The sequence below is a fragment of the Nomascus leucogenys genome, chromosome 3 (assembly GCF_006542625.1).
Source record: "Nomascus leucogenys isolate Asia chromosome 3, Asia_NLE_v1, whole genome shotgun sequence".
In the NCBI taxonomy this organism is placed as follows: domain Eukaryota; kingdom Metazoa; phylum Chordata; class Mammalia; order Primates; family Hylobatidae; genus Nomascus; species Nomascus leucogenys.
The window spans coordinates 81,965,567-81,985,944 of NC_044383.1; the positions used below are offsets into that span (position 1 = coordinate 81,965,567).

A 20,378-nucleotide genomic window follows, 5' to 3' on the forward strand; every position below is an offset into this window, starting at 1 on the left:
TCCTAGGAGGTAGAGATTTGTGATTAATATATGTATTCTGAAAGTAGGCACCCCTCAACATTGTGAATAAATGCATAATCAAATAAAACCAATTATTATCAAACTAACATATTTGCCCATCTCAACAAACCAAAACAAAAACAACCAGAATAAAAATTGGTAAATAAGAACTCAGTTTATATTAATGCAATTAGCTTTTACTTTGCAGATACATTTAAAGAATGATGTTTCTCTCACATTCAAAGAACCAATCTGGGCATCTTATAATTAATGTAATATTTATTGAATCCCTACTGTTCATTGATTTATTTATTCAACACATATTTGTTGAAAACTGTATTAGTTTCCTGTGGCTGCTAGAACAAATTACCAGAAACTTGGTAGCTTAAAAAGCATACATTTATTCTCCTGCAGTTCAGGAGGTCAGAAGTCTGAAGTCAGTTTCACTGGGCTGAAACTGAAGTATTAGCATGGTCACTCTCCCTTCTGAAAGTTTTTCTTGCCTCTTCTGGCTTTTAGAGCTTGAATGAAATGCTTGCATTCCTTTATTTTTGGTCCCTAGTCTGATCTTCAAAGCCAGAAGCCTAGCATTTTGTTTCAGTAGTCCCATTGCCTTCTTCTTTGTCAAATCTCCCTTTGCCTCCCTGTTATAAAGACATGTGTGATTATATTTAGGGCCCATCAAGACAACTCTCATCTCAAGATCCTTCCTCACACCTGCAAAGTCCCTTTTGCCATTTGAATTATTATTCACTGGTTCAGAGGATTAGGACTTCTGTATCTTTGGGAATTATTATCATCCTACTATAAGCACCTACTATGTGTTGGGAGTTGGAGCCCCAGCTCTGAATTAGACTATCTCTGGAACTGCCTTCATGGAACCTGGCATTACAGGGTGTATAAAAGACATACACAACACAGGCCTGCTATTTAATTGGGTTCTCTCACAGAAAAATGTTTATCAGCGAGTAAATGTATGTTTTTTTCTTTTTCTCTTTTAACAAGAGAAATTGCCAGCTACTTCTTAGAATAAGCAGGCACAGAAAATCACCTTGTAGCCGATACTGTTGAGAAGAATTACTGTGGTCTCTCTTACATAAATAGAAGACAAGTGAGCTCATCTATTTTGAGAAATAACAAGGCATTTTTTTTTCTTTTACTGACTTTTGCAAACTGCTTCTTTTTGCATGGCAGAAGGTGGTACTATGGCAGGAGAAAGATTAGGTTGGTTTGGTTAAAGAACCCATGGCATCCTACGAAGGAAGAAACTCAAACCTAATACCTTAGGAAATTCTCTGTGAAACCTGGAGTTTAAGTGATGCAACATTTGGGGGAGTGGCTGATTGTAGTATGACACTAATGCTCAATCATAAAACATAGGACTTCCTTCCTTCAACACACTGAGAGGCCCTATATCAACTGGTGGAGTCATTTCCAAACTCAGGAAGTGCTACATCTCCCTGCTGGCTCTGGTTTCCACTAAAGACATGCATCTGCCTTAGCTGCCACTATGCCTGTTTGCAGAATAGGGTTTCCTTCAGGATAGGGTTTCCTTAAGGAGAAATGTTCCATATCTAGTCAATCAATGCATTAGCATCTAACAGCACCATTCAACCAGAGGTGAACTTTCTGCCTTCTTTATTTGGGAAGGCAGAACGCTCTCCCATCTCCGTCACTCAGGAGGGCCATGACCTGGGCAAGTACTTGGATCAGAGAATGAGAAAACCTTTCACCAAAGGGGCTTGGCCTGTTTAGTTAGAAGTTACCTACACTGAGTTTAATTCTGGGTAATGTACATCAATTCTTAGAAAAGCCTTATCTAATGCATCAAGAAGTCACCCTAAAACCTGTGACCACTACAAGGCCAGTGAATTTTAATCATGACCTACCAAGGCAAGTTTTTTCCTTGGTCTGATAATAATTCGTGAATTTATGTGAGATAGAACGGATTCTTTGCTGTCAGGATGCTGGTAGGTACAGTGAAAGGATCAGAGCATTAGGGGAAACAATGAATTTGGCTCTCTGAATTATCTGCTGCTATAAACTGGTGGAAACTTTAGTGTTTTACTCATGGCACTTATTGGAGTTACATTCTTTGCATCCCAAACTGTGTCAAGGAATACCCTAGTTACACCTTCATAGATACAAGATATGATAAAAAGAACAGAACAATTTAGTTAATTAAGAAATTACTGCTGTTTCACATTACTCCCTATAAATGTATAGGGATTAAATGAATAAAACAATCAGTAAGTATAAAATAGTAAGGGAGAAAGTAGACTTTATATGGACAGTGAAGCATACTGTGATGGATAATTGGACTATTGTTTGGGGATTTAGTTTATTTTGTTACTACTTAGAATCTAAAAATCCTTCAGGTTTTGGAAGAATAATGTGTGTTTTGTGCCCAATTTCCCATTAAAGCCAAAAGTTCTGGGCTCTACTTCAAGGAGGCTAAGGAGGAAAAGACATACAGCCTAGAGCAAGCTAATCAAATGATCTCAATCCAAAATTTCAATCTTGAAGCAACGAGGTAGATAACACAGAGTTGAGAAGTCACTCATAGTGGTGTCAGCAGCATTGAGTTCAGTGCAGCCCTGAAAGCAGCAGTGCCCTAATCTGTACTGTTATATAAGGCTGTGTTCCCAATTTCCTAGCCCCTCTTGTTTCCTATCCATTGCCATTACCTAATGTACTAGCCTTCATCTTCATGCTAAATTCTGTAACTTTTTGCATAGTCTATTTGTTTTTAGGCTTGCCAGTTCAATTTCTATTGTTTACAAAATATATCTCTGATTAATTTAAGTGGAGAGGATATGGACAGAAATTGATTTCTCGTCTTCAGTGAGAGGAGTAATGAACAAAGGTATAAATGGCATATGGCTAGGAAATACTAATGAAACTTCTAGGACAGGGGAAAAATAGACATGAAATAATCAGGAGACAAACAATAGGGCCCATTGAAATAGAGGCAAGAAAAAGATGGTTGAAGGTATAACTGTTTGCTTAGGTCTGGGAAATACAAAGAAGACTCTTCAATGCTGATGCCAAAAGATAAGATAAATGGCTGCTGCTTTTCTAGTAGCAAGATAGGATTAACCTGAAGGATCTTCTGGGGTGGGGACTATGATTTTAATAAATGTTAATTAGGATAAACCAAAGGCTACTATTAGTTTATTGTGTCAGAATCTTTCCATACAAGAATTTGACAAAAAAGAAAAAAAAAAAATGGGGGATTTTTTTTTTCTCCCTTCTTCCTTCTTTGGATCATTTTTGTCTTTGGACTCTCAGTGACGGATTACCCCTGATGCAACACATTTAAAATGTCTATTTACTACACAAATGAATTCATATGCAGCTCTTTTTCTTTCCAAGAAATCATCTATTAGATGAATGGCATATTCTTCTGGTGCTGTATTTTTAATTAAAAAAATACATAAATATGGGCTCATATTAAAAAAAAAAGCACTACAGAGAGTAAAAAAGAAAATTCTGCTTCATTCCCCTTCCGTTACATCCCTATAGGTAACAATGCATATATCCTTTCAGATATTTTTATATATCATACATGCACATATATATTTAAAATTTATATTAATATAATGTGAACTTCTCTTGTAAGTATTAACATACTAATCACTTGCTCATTTATCTTGGAGACCTTTCCCATCAGTGCTTATTAATTTACTAAATTCTACATTGTTTACATTCAGGAAATTATTGAACTAATTAAAAATATATGTATATATGAGAGATAAAAAAATTGGATGTGGCAGTTATTATGGCCTTCCCATATTTGAAAATAAAATCAAGATTCAGAATGTAAAAACATTATATATGTGATAATTACAACAAAACATTGCTTATTTTCCAGTGATGTCAAGTAAAAAAAAAAAATCTACATAAAAACACTTTGTGAAAAAAAGTGATGTGAAAGAAAAAAAGAATATTGACAACATTATTTCTATCATTGCCATCTCAACATTCCCTGACAATAGCAGGGGATAGGTACAGCAGTCAGAGTTACAAGATGGGGCACTAGCAGCAATTCTAATCCAGTTTATAAACGCCATTGTGCAATGAATAGAGTGTGATGCAATGAGAATCTTCTTGCCCTAATTTATTTACACAGGCAGTCATAAAGTACCCAGTTTGTAAGCAAGTGAGCATGCATTAACATATTTATAAAATAAAATCCTCTCCCTCTCATTTGACATCAGAAAATGTATTAATCATTCCCATAAATATATTAGAATAGGAAACAATGATTATCTCAATAGATGCAGAAAAAGCATTTAATCAATTAAACTGTCACTCATGGTTTAAAAAAAGCAAACAACAATACATTATGAACTGGAAACAGAACACTTAATAATCTTGATAAAGTATTTACCAAAAACCCACAGCAAACATTGTCATCATTATAAAATGTTAGCAGTATCACAGTAAAGTGAGGAATGGGACAAGAATGCCATTATCACTTCCATTAAACATTGCACTGGATGTTCTGTTAATAAATAAAAGAAAAAACTGAATAAGTGGTTTGAAAATAGAGAAAGAAGGAAACCATTATTCTTATTTACAAATGATATGATTACCTATATAGGTCATCCAAAGATATAACAAGGAAATAAAGCAAGCAATCAAAAAAATTCAGCAAAGCTTCTCGAGATACTACCAATATATTGAAATTGATGCTCTTTTAATACAATGTTACTAAACAATTAGAAAATAGAGTTTAAAGAGATCTCTAATTTTAGTAATAAAACTAGGAGGCAATATAATGAAAGATATTCAATAAATTACAAAGCATAGTAGTACATAAAGTACCTGAATAAAATAAATATACCATGTTCATAGATAAGAAGACATTTCACTAAATCTCTAAATTCAATTCTCAAGTTGAATAAAATGCCCAATTAAAATCCAATTTTTTAAATGGATCTTGGCTGGCTCATCCTAAAATTTCAGTGAAACAGTAAAGAGCCAAGTATAGTTAGGGCAATTTTAGACAAGAATCATTAGCAGGAGGGGTTTGCAAAATGTTTTAATACATAGAGCTGAGTGCGTGGGTGTTCATTATGTTATTATTTGTCCTTTCTGTGTCTAAAATTTCTACAATTAAACTTTTAAACTTGTAGAAGAAAGAATAGTTTCTGATCTAATGTTGGGAATAATCTTGTAAGCAAGAAAGCAAAAAGCACAACATTAAAATGTAAAATATTATTAAATTCAAAAAGCTGTATACTGAAGCATAACGCTTTTGGCAATCAAGAAACATCATAAAAACTGGAAAGACAGTCCATAAACTAAGAGAAGACATTTGCAACACATGTAACTTACAAGAGAGAATTAAACTAGAAAAAATAAATATTATCTACAAAATAATTTTCAAAAGCAAGCAATTTAATAAAAAATGAGATAAAAGTAACAGGCTTTAGCAAAAGGGAAAATGCAAATTAAAAGAGCAATCAGATGCTCTTGTCAGCAAAAACTTAAAAAGTCTAACAATAGCATAACGGTAACGATGTGCCAGTCTAGTTAATGGGAAATGGACTTGTATACAGACGAATCTCAAAACCTCTCAAAACCTAAATTAGTGAAAAAAGGGGAAAAATGAAGAATGATTCACATATAAAATATAAAACTAGGAAAATAGTATTTTTAGGGAATCGTACATATGTAACTATTTTCAGAAATACAACGGAATGAGTAATATAAAATTCAGCATAATGGTGAACGGAAGGAAGGAGATGCTTTTAAAGAGGCCTTTTTAGAAGGCTTCAAAAATACTGGCATTTTTTTTTTTTCTTAAGCTCTGTAGTGGGTACCTGGGCATTTTTCATTCTTCTTTAAGATATGCACATGAGATATACTCATATGTATATTTCCCAATTAAAATTGGTGTACAAAATCTTTTTAAGGAGAGCCCTTATGAAACTGTTCACATCAGCAAGTTCTAGCTTGAATAAGGACTTCCTGTTACCAAGTAACCAAACAAAAGATAGCATTTTCTTGTTTTCTGAAGCTAATGTAAGATGGAAACCTTCAGTTGTAATCCTATTTCAAAAGTTCTTGCTCTTCACATCTGACTTATCCTCAATTATTTCTAGTACTTCAGTACAGATGTGATTTTATAGAATACATTCGCAAATTAAAAACGCCATCTGCATCTGCCTACCTTGGGCTTCCAAGTAAAGTTCTATTTAAAAAAAAATCAAAACAGTTCCTCAACTTAAAAAGTTTGAAAACCAGTGTACTTATGAAGCACTTGATGGAAGCAACTTCTGAATGTTTCACATAAAAACAAAAATGTGTCCTCTGTAATACAGTTAGAGCCTCCCAACAGAGCCTCAGAAGGCCGTTTCTAAGGACAGTGAGTTCTGCTTGCAGAAATAAGGCGTGAGTGCAGTCGGACTCCAATCCACACGTCTTTCCCCTCTTACAGAACGCCCCAAAACGCAGTCCTCTCTTTCTTCCGCGCCGCTCCCGCCCTAGTCCTCTTAGACCCGCGACCGGAGGCTCCGGAAGACCCCGAGCCCCGCCCGCTCCGTGACCCCGCCCCCGCCCGTCCCGCCCCTGAAAGCTCCCGGAACGCTGTGCGCGCGCCTTCGGGGAGGAGGGGCTGTCTGGGCTCCGGGCGCGGCGGCAGTCGGCTCTGTGTTGGCGGTCTCAACCTCCCTTCTGGCCGAGTCCTTGCAAGAAGTGAATTACCCGACCCTGGTAAGTAGCTGCAGGATTCGCACCCCTTGGAAGCGGCGGCGCCAGCGCCAGCGCCAGCAGCGGCGGCGGGCACGAGGTCCACCGCGGGCGCCTGCGCGCTCGCCCGCCAGCCAATCTGGTGGCCGCTTTCATCCGGGCGCTCTTTGACCCGGCGCCCCTCTGGCAGGCGCTGGTGGCGCCCAGCGGCGAGCCTGTAGCCCCCTCGATTAACCTATGCTGTCACTCTTACGCCTGTTTTAGTCTGCGTTAGTTTTACTGCCTTTTACACTGCTTTATCCCCACCTCACCAGCCTCGTCGCCGCCTCCTCTTTGAAACGGTACCTCCTGTCGCCTCGGATTTTCCTTGTTTGCCCGACAAGTTGGAAATTTCGGGTCGGATGGAAGCCTTTTTCAGCACCTTCTCCTTGTGCCCCCAGACTGCCTCTGGGCTTTGAGCCGACCGGGAGAGTGGAAGGCCCGAGGCCTGCTGGGCTCAGGGTGCAACGGAAAGGTAGCTGTCGCCTGTCTCAGCGCCTCTCGGCATCGGGAGGAGACCGCTGGATGGCGAGGCCGCTAGAGATGGTTTTTCAGTTCACCTGTAAACGTGTTTGGCACTGTCATCTTAGACTCCTAGCCTTTGCTAAGTCTGGGGATGCAACAGTGCTGGATTAGTGTTTTTGTTGTTCCTTTTTCCAAAGAAGCAACTTGAAGTATAGGCAGTTATAACTGTTTGGTTTTGTTGTTGCAAGACCCTATGAATAAGTGTTAGGAGAAAATGTGGAAGTGCTATAAAACAACAAGGGGGGGATAGTGTTGATTATGAACTTGAAAATAAGAAAAATGGGACTGGAATAGGTTGTTCACGTTAAAGTATTGAGGCAGTAGTTTGAAACAAAAATATAAAGTAAAACCTAGATATTGGTGATACTGTGTCACGTTGTTTGCAAATAACTTTCATGACAATACATCTATTTCAGGTGTAACACACCTGAAAAAAACAAGAGTGCTGTGAATTTGTGGATTTTCAGGCTCAGCGCAGAAAAACACCCCCCAAAACAAAAAATCACAACAATGAAAACACCATTTCCAGAGCTGTTGCTGTTATTCGTGTGTTGAATAGTGAATGTATGATCATAAAATAGAATAAGCTGTCTTTAGATTAAGTTTGGGCACAGTTTATGGGGTAGGTAACAGTTAATCATTGTTTATTAGGTACATAATCCTTAATTGAAAGCATAACCATATAGCAGCAGCTTTCATCTTATGTCACAAAAATAACTGTGGTGTATCCTCTAAATTTGATTTGTCTAATACCTTGAAGGAAGGCAGGATAGCATGGACAAGAACTTGAGTTCTTGAGCCAGACTGGATTTGCTCCTTGCTGGGTGATTAACCTTAGATTGGGTTCTTGGCCATTTGCTGGCCCAGAGATTTTTGAAAAAGTTACCAACTGCTCAGCTTCATCATTTGTAAAATCAGGTTAAAAAAATTCTGCGGCCGGGCGCGGTGGCTCACGCCTGTAATCCCAGCACTTTGGGAGGCTGAAGCGGGTGGATCATGAGGTCAAGAGATCGAGACCATCCTGGCCAACATGGTGAAACCCTGTCTCTGCTAAAAATACAAAAATTAGCTGGGCGTCGTAGTGTGCTCCTGTAGTCCCAGCTACTCTGGAGGCTGAGGCAGGAGAATCGCTTGAACCCGGGAGGTGGAGGTTGCAGTGAGCCAAGATGGCGCCACTGCACTCCAGCCTGGCAACAGAGTGAGACTCCATCTCAAAAAAAAAAAAAAGAAAAAAAAAAGAAACTAAACCTCACTGAATTTCTGTTAACCAGAGGGTACAAGTGTTTACAATAAAACTGACCTGGGCAAGGATTGATTTTGAAACTGATTTTGAAAGTTCCAGATGTGTCTTCTAGTATTGAGTTATATTTATCTCCAGTGGCTTTATACAAAATAAAATTAGAAGAAAACAATATTTTTTTTAAAAAAGCACCAGAAGTCTGTGTGATTTAATTTAATTAATAATAATTAAAAGGGAAGTCTTTTTGGCTTTTGTGAGTTACATGATAAAAGCAAATAATTTTTGAAGTACTAATTCATACCACCCTGCTTCTGAATCTCTTGGGGTCTCTTAGCTAGCTGGATATGTCCAATAATTTTTTATTAGACATCACTAAGCTTCAAGTCAGCATTTCAAAGGATTAAAAGCACAAAACTCAAAAAACAGAAGCTATATGTTCAAAAGAACCTATTGTGTATGAGTAATGTAAACAGCCTTTTGAGGAGAAAACATTTTCAGTAGCCAATACTTTGAGTAGGTCCCTGCTTTGGAAACATATCTGCAATAAACTTGTAATTTTTTCTCTATGGTGACTTATAAAACTTTTCTTTTATTGAAGCTGAATTAGTTCCTTCACCCCTTTCCTGCAAGATCAGGCATTTAGGCATCTCAAGGGTCATTGTGGTTTTGAAGTGTTGAAGATGTTTTTTTTATTAAATTGGGTTTTTAAAATTATTGGATCTTTATGATTATAACGTTCAGTATACACTGTAAACTTATCAAGTGTCTATACGGTCAGTAGTCTATATACACACACACACAGATATATATATGTATATATATACATATATATATACACATACATATATATATATACATGTATATATATACACACACACTGCCTAAATACCAATGAAACAGCAAAGAGCCAGAAATTAACTTTTTTTAAGCTGAACACTTAATGAACACTATGTGAAAGACATGTTATACTCTACTAGAATGTGAAGATAAAGACTCCATTTCTGAAACTTAAGGAGCAATCTAGTAGGTGATATAAAGATAAATGCACAGCATGATACAATACATAAGAAATGACAGTTTGGCCGGGTGCGGTGGCTCACACCTGTAATCCCAGCACTTTGGGAGGCCGAGGTGGGTGGATCTGGAGGTCAGGAGATCGAGACCATCCTGGCTAACACGGTGAAACCCCGTGTCTACTAAAAATACAACAAATTAGCCGGGCGTGGTGGTGGGCACTGTAGTCCCAGCTACGTGGGAGGCTGAAGCAGGAGAATGGCGTGAACCCTGAAGGTGGAGCTTGCAGTGGGTGGAGATTGTGCCACTGCACTCCAGCCTGGGCGACAGAGTGAGACTCCGTCTCAAAAAAAAAAAAAAGAAATGACAATTTAAAAAGTAAATACTGTTAACAAAATATATGAGGAGTAAGTACTTTTCACTGTGGAATCAGGAGAGGTATCAAGAAGAGGCAGCATTTCAACTTTGACTTGCAGGTGACTGGTATTTCAATAGTTGGTCATACAGAGGATAGGCACTTAGAATAAAATGTGTCATATTTTAATTGCTTGTTGGACACCCATCTTTAATCATCATCATAAGCAATTGCTCATATTTATTTAGTCTTATACTAAGCCACATGATTTTGAGAGTTTTACAATACTAACTAATTTCATCCTCACAAAAATCCTATGAGTGAAGTAATAACTCATTTTATAGGTGAGGAAAGGAACTCAGATCAGGTCAGTTTTGTAGGTCAGATAACTAAAAAATGGCACAGCTGGAATTTGAGCTCAGGCATTTGAACTACAGAGCTCATATTTTAAATCTCAGTGCCCATCTGTGTTTGTTTAGGTTGAGATGACTTAATTGAGTTATGGAGGTTGAGCCAGAGCCAGCAGATCATCTCTTAAAATTGAGCTTGTGTATCATCTATAATGATGTGATAAACACACATTTTAATTGAATGAATGAAGTAATGTAAAATGAGAAGACAGAGGATCAACTTAAGAAATTACATCATAGGCGAGAGAGAGAGAGAGAGAGAAAAAAAACAGCTTCCATAAATGGACATTTTGTGCTTTGTATTCATGAGTATATCCAGAAAATGAACCTAAGAAATTTTTTAAAGTTTCCAATATTTCTTCACTTTTCATTTATTTATAAATTCATTAGTATTTACTGTTTGATTAAAACATTACTATTTCAAATTGTCTTGCATGATTCACAGAACAGTTTTATCAGTAGGCAAAACAGATACCCTCTTTTTTAAGAAAAGGCTAAGTGATTTACCAGGATCACATAACTAAGTGTGACTGATTTGAATTTACATCTTCAGATTTATTATATATCTTGGTCTTTCATGAATCTCGCCATTCAGCTGAAGTCAACATTTCAAAAATCAATGCCTTACTAATTTATAAATCTGTTAGTTATTTCTCCTTTCTCTGTAACTCTTCCAACATTCATTTCCATTGTTTTTTTTCTTATAGAATACCTATCCAAACGTTTTCCTTCTGAAGTATTATGTTCTACTTTTAGAAAACAGAGTAAGAAAATCTCACTGTTGTCTCATCCAGACATAACTATTTTACATGTTTAAGTATATTTCCTTCTGTGTATATCTTTAATACAAATGATATGATATTATATATCATAATAGTTGATATATTACATCTAAAATATTATTTTTGCTTCATGTCTCATCAAAATTTTCCCTTTCTTTAAGCAAAGGGAAATGTTTGTTGTGATGTCAATAATTTGAAAATTTCAGGACAACAAATTACAGCGGCATGCCAAAATGGTTGTATCATCTTTTTTTTTTTGAGACGGAGTCTTGCTCTGTTGCCCAGGTTGGAGTGCAGTGGCGCGATCTCTGCTCACTATAAGCTCTGCCTCCCAGGTTCACACCATTCTCCTGCCTCAGCCTCCCGAGTAGCTGGGACTACAGGCGCCCACCACCATGCCTGGCTAATTTTTTGTATTTTTAGTAGAGACAGGGTTTCACTGTGTTAGGCAGGATGGTCTCGATCTCCTGACCTCATGATCTGCCCGCCTCAGCCTCCCAAAGTGCTGGGATTACAGGTGTGAGCCACCACGCCCAGCCCATACTTTTATACCTATTAGTGCAACAGGACTGCCACAACTCACATGTAGAAATTTCACTTTGCAAAGTCATGTAGTGCAGGATTTGAAAGACTTTGTGACTTAGCCCTTTCCAGAAATAAGCAGGTATGTTAACAGCTCACATTCTTCAATTTACTGCTGGCATAAATAGCACAAACAATTTCTGTTTACTTTTCCTGCACATTCACCAAATGGTAATATTTTACCACATTTGCTTACCATTATACACAAACACACACACCCTTACTTATTCTATGTTGCATTGTATGTAAGCCATACATTTTATATATAGTGTATGTATGTGGTGTACATATATACACATGTATGAATATATGTGTATTTATGTCTTTGTGTGTATCCTCTCTTTAATATATTGTCTCATGCTTCCTCGTGATTAGATTTGGATTAATTTTTAACAAGAGTACCACGGCAGTGATTCTGTGTTTTTCTCAGTACAGCTTCTCTGAAGACTAATGGCAATACTTATTTATCCAAATTAACTGATAAAGTCAATTTTGATCACTAGTTTAACTTGGTGTTTTGGTAGGTTTTCCACTGTTATTATGTCCCCATTTGTAATTAATTAGATATCTTCTGGAGGAACATTTTGCCAACATGTATGTAGTTATTAAAACAAAATCTCCAGACCTGTTTACCTATTCCTTTACTAAAAGTTCATTTACATAGCTTTTTATTAGAGAGGGAGGGAACTGATGTGATGGAATGCAGGGATGGGGAAGAGTTAGGATACCAGGTAGTGTCAGAAAAGATTTAGTAATTAATATTGTTTCCCAAGAGTTTTATAAATGTAAATACATTTAATTATGTATATATAATCATACGTATTTATATGTAAATATATATGACATACATGTATCCATATATAACATAAAATGCACAATATGTAAATACACATATGTGCATGTATGTGTACATATGCACCTACACATGTTTATGTATGTACCTGCATGCCTTGATATATTTACAGTATGCATATTGTATGTATAGTATACAGATATACATATATAATGTATATATGTACACACACCATATTTACTAAAAGTTTGAAACAGACAAAATGCAATTAACTTTAGTTAGATATGCTTGTGTGGTGGGAAAACTATAAAGAAGGAAGAGGTGTAATGATAAACACAAAATTCAAGCAGTTGCCCTTAGGCAGGGAGAAGGGCAGGACTGGTGATTCAGAGGGAACGCAAGAAGTGGAAAGGAGCTTTTAAGCTGGCAGATTTCTTTTTCAATGTTTACTTTATATGTTTTAAACTAGACATGTCTTTTATACTATTCTTTTATGTTATTCTTTATATTATTCACTATTCACAATTAAACAAGATTAACCTTAAAAATAATTCTTATGATTTTGGCTGTTAACGAAATATACTTGGTTAGTTTAGTGTTTCCTAAATACATGTAGAATAGTGTTGTGGGAAGTCAGGGACCCCGAACGGAGGGAACAGCTGGAGCTGCAGCAGAGGAACATAAATTGTGAAGATTTCATGGACATTTATCACTTCCCTAATAATACTCTTATAATTTCTTATGCCTATCTTACTTTAATCTCTTAATCCTCTTATCTTCATAAACCGAGGATGTATGTCACCTCAGGACCACTATAATTGTGTTAACTGTACAAATTGATTGTAAAACATGTGTTTGAACAATATGAAATCAGTGCACCCTGAAAAAGAACAGAATAACAGCGATTTTTAGGGAAAAAGGGAAGACAACCATAAAGTCTGACTGCCTGCGGGGTCAGGCAAAAAGAGCCATATTTTTCTTCTTGCAGAGAGCCTATAAATGGATGTGCAAGTAGGAGAGATATCACTAAATTCTTTTCCTAGCAAGGAACATTAATATTAAGACCCTAGGAAAAGAATTGCATTCCTCGGGGGAGGTCTATAAACGGCCGCTCTGGGATTGTCTGTCCTGTGTGGTTGAGATAAGGACTGAGATACGCCCTGGTCTCCTCCAGTACCCCACCGTGGTAAATTTGAGGTCAGACCAGTTCTCTGCTCTCTAACCCTGTTTTCTGTTGTTTAAGATGTTTATCAAGACAATAGGTGCACAGCTGAACATAGAACCTCATCAGTAGTTCTGTTTTGCCTTTTCTCCTGTTTCCTCAGAAGCATGTGATCTTTGTTCTCCTTTTTGCCCTTTGAAGTATGTGATCTTGTGACTTACTCCCTGTTCTTGGACCCCCTCCCCTATTGAAATTCTTTTTTTTTTTTTTTTTTTTTTTTTTGAGACGGAGTCTTGCTCTTTCACCCAGGCTGGAGTGCAGTGGCGCGATCTCGGCTCACTGCAAGCTCCACCTCCCGGGTTCACGCCATTCTCCTGCCTCAGCCTCTCCGATTAGCTGGGACTACAGGCGCCCGCCACCACGCCCGGCCAATTTTTTGTATTTTTAGTAGAGACGGGGTTTCACCGTGGTCTCGATCTCTTGACCTCGTGATCCGCCCGCCTCGGCCTCCCAAAGTGCTGGGATTACAAGCGTGAGCCACCGCGCCCGGCCCCCTATTGAAATTCTTAATAAAACTTTCTGGTTTTGCAGCTCAGGTGGGCATCACAGTCGTATCGATATGTGATGTCACCCCCGGCGGCCCAACTGTAAAATTCCTCTCTTTGTACTCTCTCTCTTATTTCTCCGACTGGTCGACATTTATGGAAAATAGAAAGAACCTACATTGAAATATTGGGGGCGGGTTCCCCCGATAGAATAGAAGCAGCAGTTTGTAGGAAGTTTCACTTGTCTGTCTTTTCTATTGGAGTTAAGTCTTTTTTAACTTAATTCTCTAGAATAACAGCACCATATCATAGAACTCTTTTATAAAGCAGTCAATGTCAGCATTGTGCCAAATACCTTTCTAATAAGAAATTTGTATATAAAAAGACTTGAATATTTCATTCATATGGTGTATATGTACCTATATACTTATACTCATATGTATATATATATACACACACACAACAAAAATGTCTTTTCTTAATCAGCCAAGAAGCACTGCATTAATATATGTCCATAAACATACTTACTAAAACAAAAACACATATAATACCCTTTCAGAAGTCATAAATTACTGTTTATAACCTCTGTTCAGTAAGATTTTCAGAGTCGTAAGTTAATTTTATTTTTGGAGACGTTTTCTTGCACTGTCACCCAGGCCGGAGTTCAGTGGCACAATCATGGCTCACTGCTGCCTTGACCTCCTGGGCTCAAGCAATCCACCTGCCTCATCCTCATGAGTAGCTGGGGAACTACAGGCACACACCACCATGCCTAGCCAATTTTTTAAAAGTTTGTGTAGGGATGGGGTCTCCCTGTGGTTGTCCAGGCTGGTCTCAAACTGAAGAACTCAAGTGATCCTCCTGCCTCAGCCTCCCAAAGTGCTGGGATTACAGGCATGAGCCATCATGCCCAGCCTAATGAATTTTTTTAAAAAATTGGCAATATCTTACTTGTGATTATTCTTTTTTCTCTTCTGTCATTTAAAAAATTTTGTCTGATTCTATTTCACTTCAAAATGTTATTTAAAATTTATAATTTTTCCCTTTTAGAAATTGTTAAAAAATTTTTGGAAAATCTGTTTAATGACTGAGTTTTTTATACACTAGTAAGTATTTCCTTTTTATTAACTGTGATTTGTAAATTTTACACTTAGATTTAGAAAATTTTAGTTCAGGCCAGGGGTGTGGTGACTCATACCTGTAATCCTAGCAATGTGGGAGGCTGAGACAGGAGGATCGCTTGAGCCCAAGAGTTCAAGACCAGTCTGGTCAACATAGTGAGACCTTGTCTCTACAATAAATAAATAAATGATTTTTAAAAAGAATTTTAGTTCACATACATAGAATGTTCCCTTCCTACATTCAGTATACATGTAATCTGTTCAAGTAATGAAAAAGTATTTTAATTTCTTAAATAAAATTTCCTAAAGGTTCGTCTGACTAAATGTAATTGGCATGTACATGGTGATATATCCAAATGAATATTGCCATTTATTCTAGCCATAGACCCTTTTGTAGACATTTATATATGATGATATAATTAACATCTTACTTCACTTTCTTAATTTCACCAATATATGATGAAATCAGTACTAATTATTCAATGTAATGAAATTTATGGATTTTAGTTTTCATGTTGAATACATTGGAAAATACTTTTGGTAACACTAATTATCTTTTTTCAATAAATTGCAGCAAAACACTTACTATTTTGGAGTTTAAAGTATGTCATCATGGCAAAGTTTCGGAGAAGGACTTGCATCATTTTGGCACTTTTTATTCTATTTATTTTCTCTCTGATGATGGGTTTAAAAATGCTGAGACCAAATACAGCTACTTTTGGAGCTCCTTTTGGACTTGACCTTCTTCCAGAACTTCATCAACGAACTATTCATTTGGGGAAAAGTTTTGATTTCCAAAAGAGTGACAGAATCAACAGTGAAACAAATACCAAGAATTTAAAAAGTGTTGAAATCACTATGAAACCTTCCAAAGCCTCTGAACTTAACTTGGATGAACTACCACCTCTGAACAATTATCTACATGTATTTTATTACAGTTGGTATGGAAATCCACAATTTGATGGTAAATATATACATTGGAATCATCCAGTGTTAGAGCATTGGGACCCTAGAATAGCCAAGAATTATCCACAAGGGAGACACAACCCTCCAGATGACATTGGCTCCAGCTTTTATCCTGAATTGGGAAGTTACAGTTCTCGGGATCCTTCTGTCATAGAAACTCACATGAGACAAATGCGCTCAGCTTCAATTGGTAATTATTGTATATATACGTGTGTTTGTGTCTGTATATATGCATATAAATGATTTTTTGTGTAACTTTAAATTACTAGTTAATTTTCTCATTATTATTAATTATATTGTTAAGCTCATACCTCCAAATTAAACTGTATGTATGATCTTAAACATCTAGGCAACCACATTTAACTGCCCTTAGTGTATATTGTTTAATTTTTACATTTTGGAGCATTTCTGGACATACGGTTGATTTCTAATTTAATTCACTTTCTCAATTTTATTAAATTGTGATTTACATAAAATACAATGAATTTCCCACTTTAAGTTTACAGCTCATTGATGTTACTCAAAAGTATATACCTGTTTGAATACCACCCCAATCAAGAAGTAAAATATTTCTGTAGCCCGAAAAGTCTCATCGTAATTCGTTTATTCAGGCCTACCTTCTTCCCTACCGCTGAAAACTGTATATATATCAGCTGGATCTGATTTCTATCAGATCTGATTTCTATCACTGGAGAATAGTTGTGAGTGTTCTATTACTTTATGAAAACAGAGTCATTCAGCATTTGTATGTGTGTATATCTTTTGCTCAGCACAATATTTTGAAATGCACTTAACTATATCAATAGCTTAGTCATTTTTATTGATAAGAAGTCTTCTATTGTTTGATTTTGGCAAATTTGCTTTTATATTCACCTCTTGATAGGTGTTTGGGCTGTTTCAAATTTTAGGCATGTAGCACGTAATTTGGTCCTGCTTTTCTGTTTCTTAAAGTTATTCTGTCAGTCTTAATGTCTGTTTATTTCATTTATGTTTAATGTAATAATGATATGATTTTAAATCTGCCATTTTTCTGTTTATTTTCCATTTGTCCCACATGTCTGTTTCTTTTTTCCTTCTTTTTCTTCCTTCTCTTACATTACATATGTGTATTATTCTGTTTTATATTTTCTTCTGGCTTATTTTATTCATTTGTTTTATTTATAACTGTACCTTTTTACAATACGCCCCTTTAACTTAACTGATTCTTATTGTTGTTCCTACCTCTTCTCACCTTTCTCTTCTGTTTCCTTCTGGCACTCCAATTACATATATTTAGATAGAGTCATATTGTCCCACAGGTGAATTACAGAAAAAATATAACTTGGTGCCTGAAAATTCTTCAGTTTGTTAATATAGTCTTTGTAAAACCTTCCAGTTTCAGTTTCATTTGTCTTTTTAGTGCCCCTACCTGTAGAGCTAGAACAAGAAATTGGGTATTCTTACATTTTTCTAGCTCTACATAAAGGCATGAATTCACCATGGAGCTGATATGTACTTAGAGAAACACAAGAGTCTTTGATGAGCAAAACAATGTAGAATTCTATGAATCTATATCAGATACATGCAAGATAAGTTGTTTTCCTTGTATGGACTAACTTTTTTCAAGTATTTATAAAATTTATAGTATACTTAGAGCTTTAGTTTCTATGTTCTATATGTATTATGACATAAAATAGGTTGGGTCAGTTAAGACAGCATTGACTTCTGTGTGGTCAGTATGTATGTGTGTGTGTCTGTCTCTATTTACTAATTTGCTTTTGGGAGGAGAATCTTTTCAAATGATATTTTTTCCATTTTTTACAAAAACTTTGTATCACATTTAAGTCTTTATTCAAGACTGTCTTGATATGGCTAAAAAAACTATGCTAGATTGACAGAGAAAATGGTTGTTCTTTAAAGTTTTAATTTTCATTTGCAATTTGAATAGTATACAAGGAGGGTTTTTTCCCCTCCATTATAAATATAACTAATATTAATACATATTTGTAATACATAAACATATATAAATAATATATGCAGTAAACATAAATTTTAGATATAAATAATATGTGTGTTACACTATGTTTGGTATAGTTTGTGATCAGGAAGAAAAGTTTCAGTTAACATTTTTATGCCTATCTCATGTTTATATTCCCTGTATAATATTTTACTATTGTATCATGTATATGAACATTAATTATTTCTAAACATTGACAGTAATACAGTCATTTCAATTTTAAATGTTGACAGCTTCACTACTGATGCAAATATTTTACTTTTTGGTGGATTTTCTCCTAGACAAAATTAAAAAAAACTTGATAATAAAAGTGACAATCAATTTGTAAATAAAGAAATAATTTCTTAATGAGTTAAATATTGAATTATACTAATTGTTACCAGGCAGAAAATAATTTGACTGTTGGAATACAGACTCAAAACCCTACTTTAATCCATGGAGCTGGCATGCTGACTCTGGTCAATTCTTTGAATTGAAGAAGATAGTAAATGAAGGCTGTTTAAATTGTTGCATGGTTGACTATGCTTTGACTACATATTTAACATTCATAATTTTCCTTTGATATAAATGGCCTTCTTTTTATCTTAAATTGAATTACTGTGTGAAGTGATTATACTGTTATATCGCAGAGTACAAGTTGGTTGATTTTCTGCTTTTACAATTAGAAGTGTGGTGGGCATAAATCCTAATGGCTCAACCCTTCATTGAAAAGAATGATAAAATTAAAATGAACTATTAATGTTATGTTTAAAATCCAATTATTATATATAATGTATCAGATATATTACAATGGCATATGGTAGATTTGTATCCTTTTCAAGTCTTTTAAGTAAAATATTACGTATCATGTATTCTATCCTCTTGTATTGCTGTATTACAACTCTAAAAGTACCAGATGAATGCCTTCTTATTTTTATACAGTTTACTAAAACTTTAGTAAACTGGTCAGAAAATGGCCCCCATTTTCTGATGTGGACATCGTAATTCCCACAATCTGTGAATATATTATTTGGCAAAAGGGAATTAGGGTTGCAGATGCAAAAGATTGCTAATCATCTGAACTTGAGATGGCATTATCCTTCATTATTTGGGTACAGCTAATCTAGTCACATAAGTCCTTATAAATAGAAGAAGAGGGAAGAGAGAGTCAGAGGGATGCACTGAGAGACTCGACCCCCTGTTACTATCTTTGAAGATGGAACAAGAAGTTCATGAGCCAAAGAATGTGGTAGCCTCTACAAGCTTGAATGGCAAGTAAAGGGATTCTTTCCTAGAGCCTCCAGAAAGGAATGTCATCCAGTCCAATACCTGGCCTTGATCTTAGCATATTAAGACCCATGTCAACACTCCTGACATGCAAAACTGTAAGATAATAAATTTACATTGTTTTAAGCAACTGAATTTGTGATAATTTGTTATGGCAAAATAGAGACCTGTTACATTTAGCAAAACATAATGTACCCTATGACTTTAAAATTATCTTCCCATTGTTTCAGTTTAGCACTAAATATTTATTGACTTTCCATGATGTTCCAAGCTTGTGCTAGATTCTAGGGACATAAAGATGAGCAAGTCACATTTCCCAGTTCCTTTGTTTTCAGAATCATTGTTGCTTTAAAAACACTGGATGGATTTCAACATTGGAATATTTCCTGAAAGTATGACATATTTGTTTTAGTAAGGTTACAATTCTTACTTCTGCATCTCCTGCCTTTAAAAATTTGTACGTAAAAGTAGAAGTCACAATGAGATGAATTAGACGCATAAAGTTTAAATGTACCTAATAACATCTAATATGATGTTATAAAATTTCCTTTTATAGTAACTATTTGCATTAAGTTTAAAGGATATATTTATAACTGTAGAGTAGTGATATTCCATAAAGCTTTCATATTGCTATAGATGCCCAACCTTTGGCTACAAACAAAATTTGAAAGTATTCATTGCAAGGAGACAGTCTACTTGCAAATGATACATACTTAATGTGTAATGTAAGGTCTTCACCACTGATATTCCCTGTGTTTCCCTCCCATACTTTGCTATTGTCATAATTCTATCACATAAGAAATGATATTTTACTATCGTTGCTGTAGGCCAGAGGTTGGCAAGCATTTTCTGTAAAGGACAACCTAATAAATATTTTTGATTT

The 20,378-nt window shown here is 35.8% G+C and overlaps 1 protein-coding gene and 1 long non-coding RNA gene across 2 annotated transcripts in view; one reads left to right on the top strand and one right to left on the bottom strand.

Moving 5' to 3' along the window:
• Positions 1-294: 294 nt before the first annotated feature.
• On the bottom strand, positions 295-6,793 carry LOC115834439. Its single transcript, XR_004029328.1, has 3 exons — positions 6,182-6,793; positions 4,394-4,507; positions 295-644 (listed from the first exon to the last, which is right to left on the bottom strand). It is a non-coding gene; the product is annotated as an uncharacterized LOC115834439 (long non-coding RNA).
• Positions 6,606-20,378, top strand: part of MANEA (mannosidase endo-alpha) — a 31,953-nt gene continuing 18,180 nt past the window's right edge. The window contains exons 1-2 of the mRNA XM_003258347.3: positions 6,606-6,723; positions 15,842-16,423. Of these exons, the coding sequence (XP_003258395.1) occupies positions 15,880-16,423 (544 nt within the window). The 5' untranslated portion in view covers positions 6,606-6,723; positions 15,842-15,879. The remainder of the gene's footprint in view (positions 6,724-15,841; positions 16,424-20,378) is intronic.